The sequence below is a fragment of the Crocuta crocuta genome, unplaced genomic scaffold (assembly GCF_008692635.1).
Source record: "Crocuta crocuta isolate KB4526 unplaced genomic scaffold, BGI_CrCroc_1.0 scaffold217, whole genome shotgun sequence".
In the NCBI taxonomy this organism is placed as follows: Eukaryota; Metazoa; Chordata; class Mammalia; order Carnivora; family Hyaenidae; genus Crocuta; species Crocuta crocuta.
Genome location: NW_027532208.1, coordinates 2760833 through 2774003, shown reverse-complemented (window position 1 = coordinate 2774003; position 13171 = coordinate 2760833). Strand labels below are relative to the sequence as shown.

Here is a 13171-nt window from a genome sequence, read left to right as displayed (position 1 = left end):
GGCAGCTGGCAGCCTGCTGCAGGGGAGGTGGGGGCTGCAGGGGGGGTGGCCTGGGCGAGAGCTCGCCCGCCCCTCCTCCTGCAGGGACCTGGGGCCCACTCTGCCTCGGGAAGGGGGGACAGGCCCCTCCCATACAAGCTGAATCTCAGTTCCCAGGGACCCTGTTCTCAGCGCCAAGGGTCAGATGCTAGGGACCAGGCACGGCCAATGGGGGCCCACACAGGGGTGTCGTACAAAGAATAAGAGAACCGCAGCTACAGCTCAGCGGGCCACCTCCCTGACTGGAAGGAACTGGATCCCTGGGGGCCTGGGGCTGGGAGAGGTTCACTGTGAATGGCGGTGTGGGGGCTGGGGTGGGCAGGAAGCACCTCCCAGAACGTCTGCCCTGACAATCACGCAGATCGCTCCCCACCTCGTCAGAGAAGCCTTCCCTGACTGCCTCTCCTAAAAGCCAGTCCCCCTACATCGCCCTCTAGCCCCCTTCTCCTTCCAGAGATTCAGCCCATATTTCACCGTGTATACCTGCCTCCTGGACTTAAACGGAAGCTCAAGAGGGCTACGTTTCTACTCGAGGACCCAGGCCGGCAGGCCCTCGGTGCAAGCTTTGGTCTCCCCAGGGACCGGCCTCCCCACCATCACTCTCCTCTCCCCCTCATCACTGCCTCTCCGTGTGCACCATGAACACCCCCTAACCCACAAAATAACAGCTTCCTCCGCTCAACCTCCCTCCTGCGGTCACCCACTGTCCTTCCCAGCAGACAAGCCCTTCTCCTTCTACGTAAGTGTTTGTATGACACAGATCATCCACACCCGCTGCAGAAAATTAGAAAGCAGGGTTACCGATTTTTTTTTTAAACTTGAAAGCACCTTACAAACATAATTACACCTAACATCTTGGGGCACGTTCTTCCAGACTTTCTCCTGTGCACGTACGTGCGCACAGAGACTGGGTAATAGGACACCAAGCACAAGCAGGACCGTATTTAGACGCTGCCTGGTCCTCTGCTCTTCCTGCAGTGGGTATTTTTCCATCCAGCTGTGTCTAGAAGGAAGCGGCTCCATCCCGGTCCCTCTGACCCTCAGCTCCTGAACCCTCCCCGCGGTGGAAACTGCTCGTGGAGGTCTCTGTGGCCTCCTTGCTGCAACTGCATCGGGCTCTTCCGAGTTCTTGAGGTGCCCCACTGGGCTGCCTCTCATGGTCCCACTGCCCCTGTGACAGCACTCCTTTCTGCCTCCGCTGCCTCTGCCCACCCCTGTGGTCCTCTGTCCACCTGTGTTCCAGCCGTGGGGGTGCTGGTAAAGGCTGAAGAAACAGCTCTCCACGGGGCACCCGGGGGGCTCAGTCGGTTAAGCATCCACTGGCTCAGGTCATGATCTCAGGGTTTGCGGGTTCGAGCCCCGGGTCGGGCTCTGTGCTGACAGTTTGGAGCCTGGAGTCTGCTTCGGATTCTGTGTCTCCCTCTCTCTCTGCCCTTCCCTTGCCCGTGCTCTACCATTCTCTCTCCCAAAAATAACATTAAAAGAAATTTTTTTAACAGAAAACAAAACCAAAAATAATTAGCTGTTCAGGAGAACAGTAATCCCCATTTGTAGTGTTTGCCAATTTCCGTAGGGTAAATTCTGCCGCCGTGGTCAATTTCAAGCTACCAGCATGTTGTCATTGAACACAGAGTTGGAAAAAGATTATATGGTGTTTCTGCCATAAAGCAATAACCTTGAAAACACAGATACTGGGGTGTCTGGGTGGCTCAGTCGGTTAAGCGTCTGACTTCAGCTCAGGTCATGATCTCACGATCCGTAGGTTCGAGCCCGACGTCAGGCTCTGTGCTGACGGCTCAGAGCCTGGAGCCTGTTTCAGATTCTATGTCTCCCTCTCTCTCTCTGCCCCTCCCCAGCTCATGCTCTGTCTCTCTCTGTCTCAAAAATAAATAAACATTAAAAAATTTTAAAAACAAAAACGCAGATACTGTAAAATTGTACTAGTAGTAAAACAGTAATATTTTACCAGTAATAAAAGGGTGATATAAACACTACAGCAAGTACTAGTAGAAATCATGAGATTTGAGTATTTATTGCCTATGTTTTTGGTAGAATTTTTTAAGTTGTAAGTTCACACAATCTAATTTATTTCCTTACTTTTTAATTAAAAAAAAAATTTTTTTTTTTTGAGAGAGAGAGAGACACAGAGCACCAGCAGGGGAGGTGCAGAGAGAAAGGGAGACACAGAATTCAAAGCAGCTCCAGGCTCTGAACTATCAGCACAGAGCCTGACGCAGGGCTCTAACCCACAGACTGTGAGATCGACCTGAGCTGAAGTTGGATGCTCAGCTGATTGAGTCCCCCAGGCACCCCCACAATCTAATTTTCTAAAGCAAAGGCTGTGTTTAACAGCTGGCTTGTAAAATTCCTCACGATGTCACCACTGGTTCTTGTGAGCCAGTGTGAGGCGGTCCCAGCCTGCACCCTGTACAGGTGGCCAGTTTAAAAAAACCCATCAAAATGATCTATAGATGCCCTGAATGACACGCAGGACAGAAGGCAGACAAGCACCACGTCTCTGACCCATCTCCAGTGCAGGGAGGAGGAGGGGAGGGGCGAGACGCAGGAGGAATGTCCCCCTTCGTGGTCAGTACCCAGGGAGCCCTGATCTACACTGTGTCCCACCCACAATCTAACCCACGCCTGCACCTGTAGCTACTGCTTACATGCTGCCACGTCCCTGCCTTTTTTTAAAGACACGAAAACATTCTCCTTGTAAAAGATCCAAAGACACAGGAAGACACAGCAGAAATTGGGCCCCAATTGCTCTCTCCAGTTCAGATCCCTTCCCTGGCTGACAGACTGCCCTTCCAGCAGCTGCCTCCTCCCCGAACGTTCTGAGCCATAGTGCTCCCCTCTCCAAGAGCTCCTCCTCTGTACCCCTCATCTCTGGAGTACACGCCCCCTACGCTCATTTCCTCAGACCACAGATCTTCATTGCTCTTTCCCCTACTGTTGCCCCCAATCCAATGATTCACCAGATCTAGCCATTCCACAGAAGAAGTAACACCTCCCTCTAGGGTCTCAGAAGCCCCTCCTGAGATCAGGCCTGTGAGACTCCACACAACTTGCCACAGATACTTCCAGAAGGGTCTCTCCCAGCCTCCGGCACCCCCTGCCCTGCTTCACCCCCTCCAAAGCCACCCAGGAGCCCCCCCTAAACATAAGCCCATTCACGTCCTCGCCTCCCACCCGGGTCACTTCTACTCTAGGCAGAGAATACCTTCCAGGTGAACCTTGGACTTGCATAATGAGCCTGTGTTAATTCAGTTAAAACATCATAAAAATTAAATACAATACTTTTCATGAGAATAAATTAAATAGGGGGTGCCTGGGTGGCTCAGTCGGTTGAGTGTCCAACTTTGGCTCAGCTCATGATCTCACGGTTCGTGGGTTTGANAATGTAATCTTTGGTCCATTTCCCAAAGAAATAATTTAAAAGAAGAAACTGACATGCTGACTTGTCATCCACAAAACAAACAATAACAAAAAAATCCCAGGGGGCGCCCGGCTGGCTCGGTCGGTAGAGTATGTGACTCTTGATCTTGGGGTTTTGAGTTCAAGCCCCACGCTGGGTGTAGAGGTTACTTAAAAATAAAAAAGTCTTAAACGACAACAACAACAAGACTCTGAATCCAAATGCCCCCAAATAGGAAATCAGTTATATAAATTATGGTCAAGTCTTTCAGATTCTTTTTAAAAACTATTTTGTTTAATGTTTATTTATTTTTGAGAGACAAAAAGACAGAGTGTGACCGGGGGAGGGGCAGAGAGAGGGGGAGACACAGAATCCGAAGCAGGCTCTAGGCTCTGAGCTATCAGCCCAGAGCCTGATGCAGGGCTCGAACTATGAACTGTGAGATCATGACCTGAGCCGGTCAGACGCTCAACCAAGTGAGCCACCCAGGCCCCCCAAATCTTTCAGATTCTTAAGCAACTTTAAAAATACTTCTTCCGGGTTATACAGGAAGGTGTTTCTGATGTGATACTTAGTCAGAAAGGAGGGCTCAAGAGTGTCTATCCTCACATATAGCCCCTAGACACGGGTGACTGGATGTGGGCGGGTGGGAGGAAGGAACGCGGTAAAAAGGTATCAATTTTATAAAAACACAAGAGGGGACATGCAGGGCCTCACAGAGATGGTCTGTCATGAACTGAGGTGTGTAATGAAGTCTGCCCTCTGTCCCTGAGGGCCAGAGGGAAAAAAGCATGCCTATGTAGACCCAGCCCCTCAAGGAAGCAAGCAGCAACCTAAATGTTCTACAGAACATGGTTCCACAAGGGATAATACGTGTTATGAACATAAACACTGACCCTACAGATTCAAAGAAGTTGACAAATTACAGCTTAAATAAAGTTAAGGTTACTTTGCCGCAGGACTTGTCAGAGCCTTTAACGTGCTAACGAGCACCAAGACTGCTTAGGAGGGGCTATAAAAAATGTAACGTGATTTGTCATCCACAACCAGGCACCTTGAAGAGAAAGGAGGTGCTATTAATATAGTGTTGTGCCATGACCACAGACACGACCTAGGGCTGCCCCAGACAGAATGGTCATGCCAGCGTTCGCCTCTCGTCACCTAAAGAAACCCTGCCTGTCCATCACAGCAGCTCGAACACTCCTCGCTGGCAAGGCCACTCTACAGGAGGCCATTTTCCTGGGTTTGCACCAGGCCGCCCCCCAGACTACTAGGGCACGCATCTCAGTCCCACACTGAACCCCCTCTCCATCCTCAGAGCCTGGGGACCAGCCTGAAAATCAGACTGGCCACAACCCTGCCCTCCCTTCCCCAGTGGCCCCAAAGCAACATAACATAAATGCACCACTACACCCAAAGCAGCCTTGTGCCCTAATGAGCCCTCTCCTGTCCCCAGCAGATGCTCGAGGCGGCGGTTAAGAAGGAAGGGACAGGGTCCCCATCACATTGCTCAAGAGTACGGGCTTTCCCATAGCGCAGCCCCCACCCAGTCCACTCCCCAGTCAGTCCTTCTGACNCACACCAGGCACAGCATGCACCTGCAACCCTGCCTCCCGCCATCTACCCCTGAAGAAGGAGCCCCCCATCAGCCCACTCCAGGGCGTGCCCCGTCCCTGACTGCTCACTGTCCTTCCTGAGCCAGACTGAACTCCGAGTTCCCCTTCTGTCCCCCCTACTCCCGAACCCAGGACAAAGCCCTCGCCCCGCAGACTAAGGCGGGGACCCAGGGGGAGAGAAACGTGGGAGGCTTACTGTGGAAAGAGCAGAGCCAGCTCCCCATGGAGAACGGCAGAGAGGCACGGGCAGATGGCCCCTGCGCCCCCACCCCCACCCCNCCCGGATCAATATTGGGCGACGTCAGGAGCATTAGGAGGCTGCCCCGCCCCCCACCTGCTCTGCAGCCCAGCCACAGAAGAGCTCGCTTGGCTTTCCCCATCCTGATGCCATCAAAAAGTTTAGGATGTGGTTAGGGGAGGAGGGCTGGAGAAGTTGACCTTGAAGGGAGCTGTGTTGCCTGGGGCAGGATCAAAGGCTGGGGTGGTGAGGTCTGTCCTGGTTCTGCCCAGGTTTGCAAGGCATCTGGGCCAAGTCACTGAAAACGGGCGGGCCGGCACCGAGGTGAAAGACATAGCCCTCCGGGTGGGGTAGGGCGGGGCCTCAGGCATGTGGGGCCAGCTCCACTGTCCCCAGCGCCTGGGGATGGAAGGCATCGGGCCCCAGCTCCATAAGCCAGAGAGCTCTGGGACCAGTCCTGTGTGGGCCCTTTCAGGGCATCAAAATACAGGAGGCAGACCCTCTGGGCCCCACGTGGCCTGCGCCCTGCGGGGGGTGGGGGGGAGGAGGGATGGGGGCTCCCATGCACGCTCATCCTTGACTGGAAAGGCCATAGGCACAGTGGGGGACAGTTGTGACCAACCCAATGAGAACAGATCACTCCTACCACTTGCCACCTGCCCAGGACAGGAGCCGGGCATGTGGAGCTGGGACTGAACTGAGGGCCCCGGCCACGCCTTCCCTGCAGCGGGGCGGCAGGTACCGGCAGCCTGAGCCAGCTTCAGTCCCAGCCCTGAGTCTCCATCCCAGCACCACCACTCGCTGGCCCTGTTATTCTGGACAACTCAGAGGACAGCTGTGGCCTCAGCTTTCCCTATCTTTAAAATGAGAAGAAGAGTTATCCCACTGGGTTGTCAATGAGAAGAAACATGGTCAGACGCCTGCCTGTGGAGTAGAAGTTGTCCAAGGCCGAGCCTCCTAAAATGAGATGCCCCTGGGGCCAGACCGCAGTGCAGGGGATGGGAGAGGCCCCTGGGGGACCTGCAGGGGAGAGGCAGGGCCAGAGGGGTGTGGCAGTGATCTACGACCCCGGTCCCTTGGCCCAGCAGTCCTGAGTCCTCCCCACGTCACCGAGGCCAATCTTGCTGGCCTGGCCTGCCCACACCTGCGTCCCAGAAACAGACCCCAGTAAGGGGCCGAGGGCTCCAGTCTGTCTCTGTCTCCCACTGCTGCGGAGCCTGGACCCCCTTCTCCTCCCTCAGGCCCAGGACAGACTGCACAGCCCCAGGCGGCCCTGGCCCCAGCTCCCAGCTCTGCCCCGACCCACTCCCAATATGCCCCCCTCACCCACTCAAGGGGCTCTCCAGTCCCCCAGGGCATCTGAAGACTCAGGGCCTTTGCAGACGCTATTCCCTCTGCCTGGATGCTCTTCCTGTAACCTCACCTGGGCTGGTTCCCGCTTGTGGCTCAGATCTTTGTACCAATGTCGCCTGCTGAGCAAGACCCTCGGGGCATCCTGACCCAGAGCGGCCTCCAGGCGGCTCCGTCCTGCTTCTGCCCGCTGGGGGGCCCAGCCCAGACCGCCCTCCCCACACCTGCTGCTCTGGCCCCCCCAGGGCCACCCCCTGGGAAGACAGGCCCCCTCCAATGGGCCCCTTGTTCCTGCCACTTCCTGTGTGTCACAGCTCTGGGGGCTGACACAGCTTCCCCCCTCCCCAATCTCCACGGGGGGGCGGGGGGTAGGGGCATCAGTCCAGGCCCGGCCCTGGGCCAGACCCTCTGCCCAGAGGCTGAGCTCATGCTTTGGGAGACAGCCATTGCCCCGATTCCCAGAGCAGAGCCCAGCCCCCCCTCAGCCGCCGCCCCCCCCCCCAGGCTCCACCTCCACCAGCCTCACCTCAGAGGCCCCAGTGCCCCTCACACAGGGTCCCAGCCTCCTGCGGGGTGGGCAGGTGGCCAGTGCCACGTGGGAGGTGAGGGAGCCTGAGGAGCCGGCGGGGGGAGGAGGGGGGACACTGTCCTCCTCCTGGTGCTTCCACCTGCCCCTCCCCCCTCTGGGCCAACTGCTCCCTCCTCGAGCCTGGACACGTTGCTCCAACCTGCAAAGGCAGCAAAGGCAGCGGGTGCCAGGGACAGAGGGACGGGAACACCAAGCCCAGCTGTAGATCAGTGCCGGGCATGGCGGGGGGGGGGGGGGGGAGCTCTGTAATCAATCAGGCATTCACTGAGCGGCTCCTCCTCTCCCCAGAACAGCCCTGCGGGGTGGGGGGCCAGGCAGAGTAAGGCCTCCCAGGCCCTACCCTCAGGGCTTCCCAGACCACCCTGCAGGGTGACCAGGAAGCAGGCCGGTATGCCACGCGGTGTGGCCCATTCCCATGTCCCCTGGGGGACTACACAGCCATTTGAGATGACAGCACAGAGGCCGCATGGCCCAGGGAAGGCAGAAGGTATGGAAAAGGAGACGCGGATTGGGGCGCAGCCCATGATTTCACCACTTAAAACAGCACGTGCACTAGGAAAAAAGACTGGAAGGAAATCTGCAACGGTGGTGGCTGTGATTACATTGACTAGAAGGGAGACGGGTGCTGGTCGCTTCCAAATTTTTCAGTGATGAGACCGTGGACGGGGAAAGGGAAAGAAAGGAGTCTTTAATGAGTTTCATAGCTTGCAGGCACTTCACGCTCACTAACTCTTTGGGTCCCGCCAGAGAGATGTTATTCTCCCATTTGGGGCTCAGAAAGGTTAAGTAACTCTTCCAGGGTCACACAGCAGGGGCAGTTAGAAGGGGCATGAAGCTGGATCAGAACGGGAATTCAGGCCCCTGTTGGTGAGGGAGGGAGGAATGAGGGAAAAAAACCCAGAAGGTGCTACGGGGCTCTCTCCAGTAGACGAGAGAGCGAGGCCTGGCCGCCGACCTTCTCCAGAAAGGGGACTAGCTACACAACCCCACTCCCTCACGCCCCTACTGCCCAAGCTCGGCCCACATAGTGCCTTCTTTGCCCCTTCTGTTCCTCCACTGACAGCTGGTCTTCCTCCTCCTCTTCTCCAAGTTTCCATTCCCCCCATCCTGAAGGCTGAGCTCATTCCACCTCCTCCAGGAAGTCTTCCCTGATGACCCACTCTTGGTGGTCAGCCCCTGACCTCCCCCAGCCCTGGCAGCAAGCACAGGCATCCTCTCCCGGGCGGCCACATATGCCTCCCTCACTGGTCTCCACGCCCGGCTCAGAACCCAGCTGAGGGATGTGAGTTGCCGGCCATTCCTCTGCTACATCCCTCAATGGCTCTTGTCACTCTGAAACAAATCCAACCTCCTGCCCCCAACCCCCAATCTGCCTCTGCCACCCTCCCTGACCTCATGTCACACTCCTCTCCACCCAGGCCTGGCTTCCTTCCTTCTCTAACAAATCAAGTCCATGCCTGCCTCAGGGCCTTTGCATTACTCTGTCTACCTGGCACATCCTTTCCCCTTCATTTTCTCTCTCTGGCCTCTTCGCCTTTGCTCAGGAATGCCTCCCATGAGTAAAGGAGGCTTCACCACACTGGGCCTCCAACGGGCTGCTCTGGCCAAGCCTTGCCAGCAGAGGTCTGCTCATGGGGCCATGCCATGCAACTTCCTTACCCTCCTGCCCTGGCGGTTGGTCTCTGCCAGGGCCCTGGCTCTGCCAGCTCAAACCTTCCCTGAGCCTGCCCAGGGCCCAGATCGCCTAGTCTGCTCCCTGGCTATTTTGTGTCTCTCCAAACTTATATACCAATTGGACGGGATGGGCAGCGTCCAGCCCTGCTGGTGGGAGTGTAGGCCCAGCAAGGATCTGTGCCCAGAGATGTTCATCACAACGTCATCTGCCAAAGTGAAAAACAGGGGTGCCTGGGGGGCTCAGACGGTTAAACATCTGACTTCGGCCCAGTTCATGATCTCACGGTTCGTGGGTTCGAGCCCCGCGTCAGGCTCTGTGCTGACAGCTCAGAACCCAGAGCCTGCTTTGGATTCTGTGTCTCCCTCTCTCTATGACCCTCCCCTGCTCATGTTGTCTCTCTCTCTCAAAAATAAATAAAAACATTAAAAAAATCAAATTAAAAAATAAGGGGGCACCTGGGTGGCTCAGTCACTTGAGCGTCTGACTCTTATCTCGGCTCAGGTCATGATCTCATGGTTCGTGGGTTCGAGCCCCATGTTGGGCTTTGTTGACAGCTAGCTCAGAGCCTGGAGCCTCCTTCAGATTCTGTATCTCCTTCTCTCTCTGACCCTCCCCTACTCACGCTGTCTCTCTCTCTCACAAATAACTTAAAAAAAAATTGTGCCATTTCTACAGATTAAATGGAATAATTTTTTTTAAATGAAAAATGAGAAACAATTATCCCCAGCTGCGGAGACTGGGATAAGAACATGTTTCCAATCACTTTTTATCTCATTCTTTTCGATTTAAAACTTTCCAAAGGCATCCCATTGTTATTACAACAGAAGTGAAATGACTTGGACCCCAAGCTGTCCCCACCCTGGCCCACGCTCTCCCACCAGCACACTGTCACTGGCCATGTGCCAGCCACACTCTCTTTTTTTTCCCTCCCTTATACTTGCCATGCTTTCTTCTGCCACTGGGCCTTTGCACGAGCTGTTCCCTCTGCCTGAAATACCCTCCCCTCACCACCTAGTAAACTGTCACCCTCCGGACCTCAGCTCACACGTCCCCCTCCTCGGGGCTGACCTCCGGGAGCTGGGCAGGCCCCAGTTCTAGGATTTCATGATCCTCAGCCTCCCCCTGCCAGACCGGCAGCCCCGAGGGCTGGGCCCACATCCGGGTTTGCCCAGAATGAGCGCTCTGATGGTTAAGACCGTGTCAACAAAGCAGGCCTTTGATTTATATCTGTTGAATGGACAGCATACTCTACAGCCGTTAAACATGACATTGGAAAAATCCACTTAAAAAAAAAAAAAGCAGATTTTCAAACTGCATGTGCAGCATGACTGCAGACAGGTAAGAAAAGGAGGCCGTAAACCGAGGCACCAGTTGCCTGTAGTGGGTGAGATTACCAGCAATTTAAACTCTGCAGCAAACTTCCTAAACATTCCACCGTGGCCCCCCTCACTTTCACCTTCACAAGCAGAGAGCTCCTCTACCCATCGGAGCCGGTGCCCCCAGCCTCCAGCCTCCAGGCCTCCAGACCCAGCCCTCACACCTGCCCACCGGTAGGAAGACAAGGGGTCAGGCACGGAAAGGTCGAAGGGCATGGTTCTGGGTGGCAGACGAGAAGGCTGGCGGAAGATGGGGCCGGCTCACCAGGACAATCTCCGGCCCCGGAAGAGGATCGGTGGGGGCGGGGAAGGCCAGCAGAAGCTGAGTGACCTTGGGCGTGGTGCTACTTGGACCTCAGTTTCCTCATCTCCAAGCAGAGCCACCAGGAGCCCCCGCCTCCCCAGTGGGGGGAGCTCAAGAAGGAACAAGGCATGTAAAGCACACAGGGGTGCCTGGTGCTACTTAATCATGAAAAGGATTGCAGTCGGACAGAAAGAAGGACTTCCGAGCACGGCTCGCCCCTGGCTGGTCGCTGGGCAGCTCTTCTGGAAGAAGCACTGCCCACCCCCAGGCCCTCACCCACCAGCCCCGCCCTGCGCACCTTCCTTGGAGCCGGTGGCCGCCGTAGCCGCTGCGGCTGACACGGAGGCCGCCCCGGTGGACGTGCGGCCAACGGGGCTCGAGTGCTTCCCGCCGCGGCCGGGGGGCTTCAGGCCGCTGGGCTTCTGCATGGTGGGGCCGCTTGGCGTGTGGACGGGGGTTCGTGCGGGTCACGTCCTCTCAGTCATCATCATTCACCTGCAGGCAGACGAGAGGGCTCACATCACGATGTCGCCGCTTGTCGGGGCATGTAGACGGTGACGAGGCAGGATTCCCACACCCCCACCCCGGGGGGCAGGGACCGCCACGCCCCTTTCTCCTGCACTGGGAAACATGAGGCCCTGAGCAGCGGCAGGCCCTGGGCCCAACAGGGCGACGCTGTCGCCTGACGTGTGTCCTGGCCCGCTGGACTCCGAGGTCGGGCGTGCTCTCTGCTCACCGCCTGGGCCCAGGAGGCAAAAGTCAGGTTTGGCCGGGGAGGGTCTGCAGCAATAGCCGTATCAGCCCCTGCAGCTTTCCACCAGGACCACGCAGGCCGGCACAGCCACCAACTGAGTGTGGCCCTCACAGAGCACAGGCTGGGACGGACTCTGGCACACACGACCAATCGGGGGGTGGGGGGTCACTCTCCAATGGCCCCCAGACCCTCCAGGACCAGCCAACGATTCGCATCCCTCCTGATGCTGGCTGGACAGGGTGAGGCCTAATTCAGTCACTGTTCCCCCCTCCAATCACCGGGCAGCCCCCGAGCCCATGCCCACGCTCCCAGCCCCTGCCCACTCCATGCCAGAGGCGGGGTCTCAGGCACACGATGCCTACACCTGCCCTGGCCCCCCACCTGGACGGACTTACCAGCCCCTCTGCCCGCCCTCCACCACTGCAGCCCCTGCCTTTCCAAGTAAGCAGGGGGGGAGGCACGCAGGGGCTGTAGTGTTGGACAAAGGTGCCTCCTGACACAGGAAAGCCTCATCTCCAAGGCCATCGGATGCCCACAAGATGGGGCTGGCTGGCTGCGGGGGACTGGAGGGAAGCGGACAAGACAGGCCCGCCGTCCCCTGGCCTCCCCCTCCCCCTTCCTGTGCACGCGCCCTCTCCTGTCCCAGGTGCTCTCCTGTACCAGGGGCCAGGCCCTGTCCTGCCCCAGAGCTGCAGGCCCCCATCTGCAAAGTACATTGTCCCCTAGGGAGACACAACACGGAGCACTGCCAGATGGCTCAAGGACTCTGGGCAAAAGCATCACCCCTGGGGACCCTGGGAAAAGGGACATGAGTGTCCCCTGGCTGCTTAGCTCTGATGCGGTAGGAGATGCCGCCAGTGCAGCCAGACCCTTACCCTACCCCTGGTCCCAGAATGTCACTCCCTTTCAGAGAACCCTTTCCTCCACTCTTGACCCCTAAGACTTCCAGAAGCTGTCCCGCCGCATACGCGGGAAGCTGACACATGTCCCAGGCCTGGCCAGAGCCCCCTGTTAGTTAAGGAAAGAACATATGACTTAGAGAGCACCAGAGCCTGGACCCTGGCTGCTAGTACCTTTAGAAGAGGTTCTTTCCTTTCTCTGGGGCTGCCTGGGTGTGGGGGACGCCAGGAACAGCAGGGCCACCCCAGTTACCGCAAGGGGGGAGCCCGCCAGGGAATGACGCCAACACGGAGAAAGCAGAGCCGAGCGGCTGGGTTGGGAGGGCCTGGATCCAGCGGAGCCTGAAGCCGGTCACCTGAGCTCTGCACTCATACCAGCCAACAAACCCTCAGGCGCGTGCATCCTTTTCTCCGTTCGCCTAAACCTACTTGAGGGACGTTGTCGCTTGCAACCAAGAGAAGTTTTGACTGATAAGGAAGCCCCCATGGGGCTGACTCACGGCAGGAGTCTGCCAAGCCTCCTCAGAACGGCTCTCAGGTCGGCAAAGCTGACCTGGGTCAGCACAGCCGTGGGAAAGCAGGGCTGCCAGCCCTCACGCTCACAGCAGAGACAAAGATGCTCCCCCCCCCCCAGGCACACGGTGGTAACGCCCACCTACACGCCCAGGTGAGCCAACAGGAGACAACGGCCGCCAGCATCCGCCTGGTTCCGGGGCCACCAAACCAAACAGGCCAGTCCTCCGATGGGAGACTCTGACACCCCAGGAGTCCTGGGGCCCAGGAGGCACTGGGTCAGCTAGAGCATGAGGCTCCTCCTCCCTCCCTGAACCTGACCCTCTAAAAAGCGTGCTCCCCTGGAGAATGGCCTGCAGATGTCACTCTCCGCTAGGCTAGGTTAGGCTGTGTGTACAAC

General features: G+C 57.1%; 1 protein-coding gene across 1 annotated transcript in view; it reads right to left on the bottom strand.

Annotated features, from left to right (window-relative positions):
* CLIP2 (CAP-Gly domain containing linker protein 2) overlaps nucleotides 1–13171 on the bottom strand; it is a 52560-nt gene that overhangs the window by 34651 nt on the left and 4738 nt on the right. Inside the window, 1 exon segment of the mRNA XM_077777792.1 lies at nucleotides 10904–11100. Within this exon segment, the coding sequence (XP_077633918.1) occupies nucleotides 10904–11033 (130 nt within the window). The 5' untranslated portion in view covers nucleotides 11034–11100.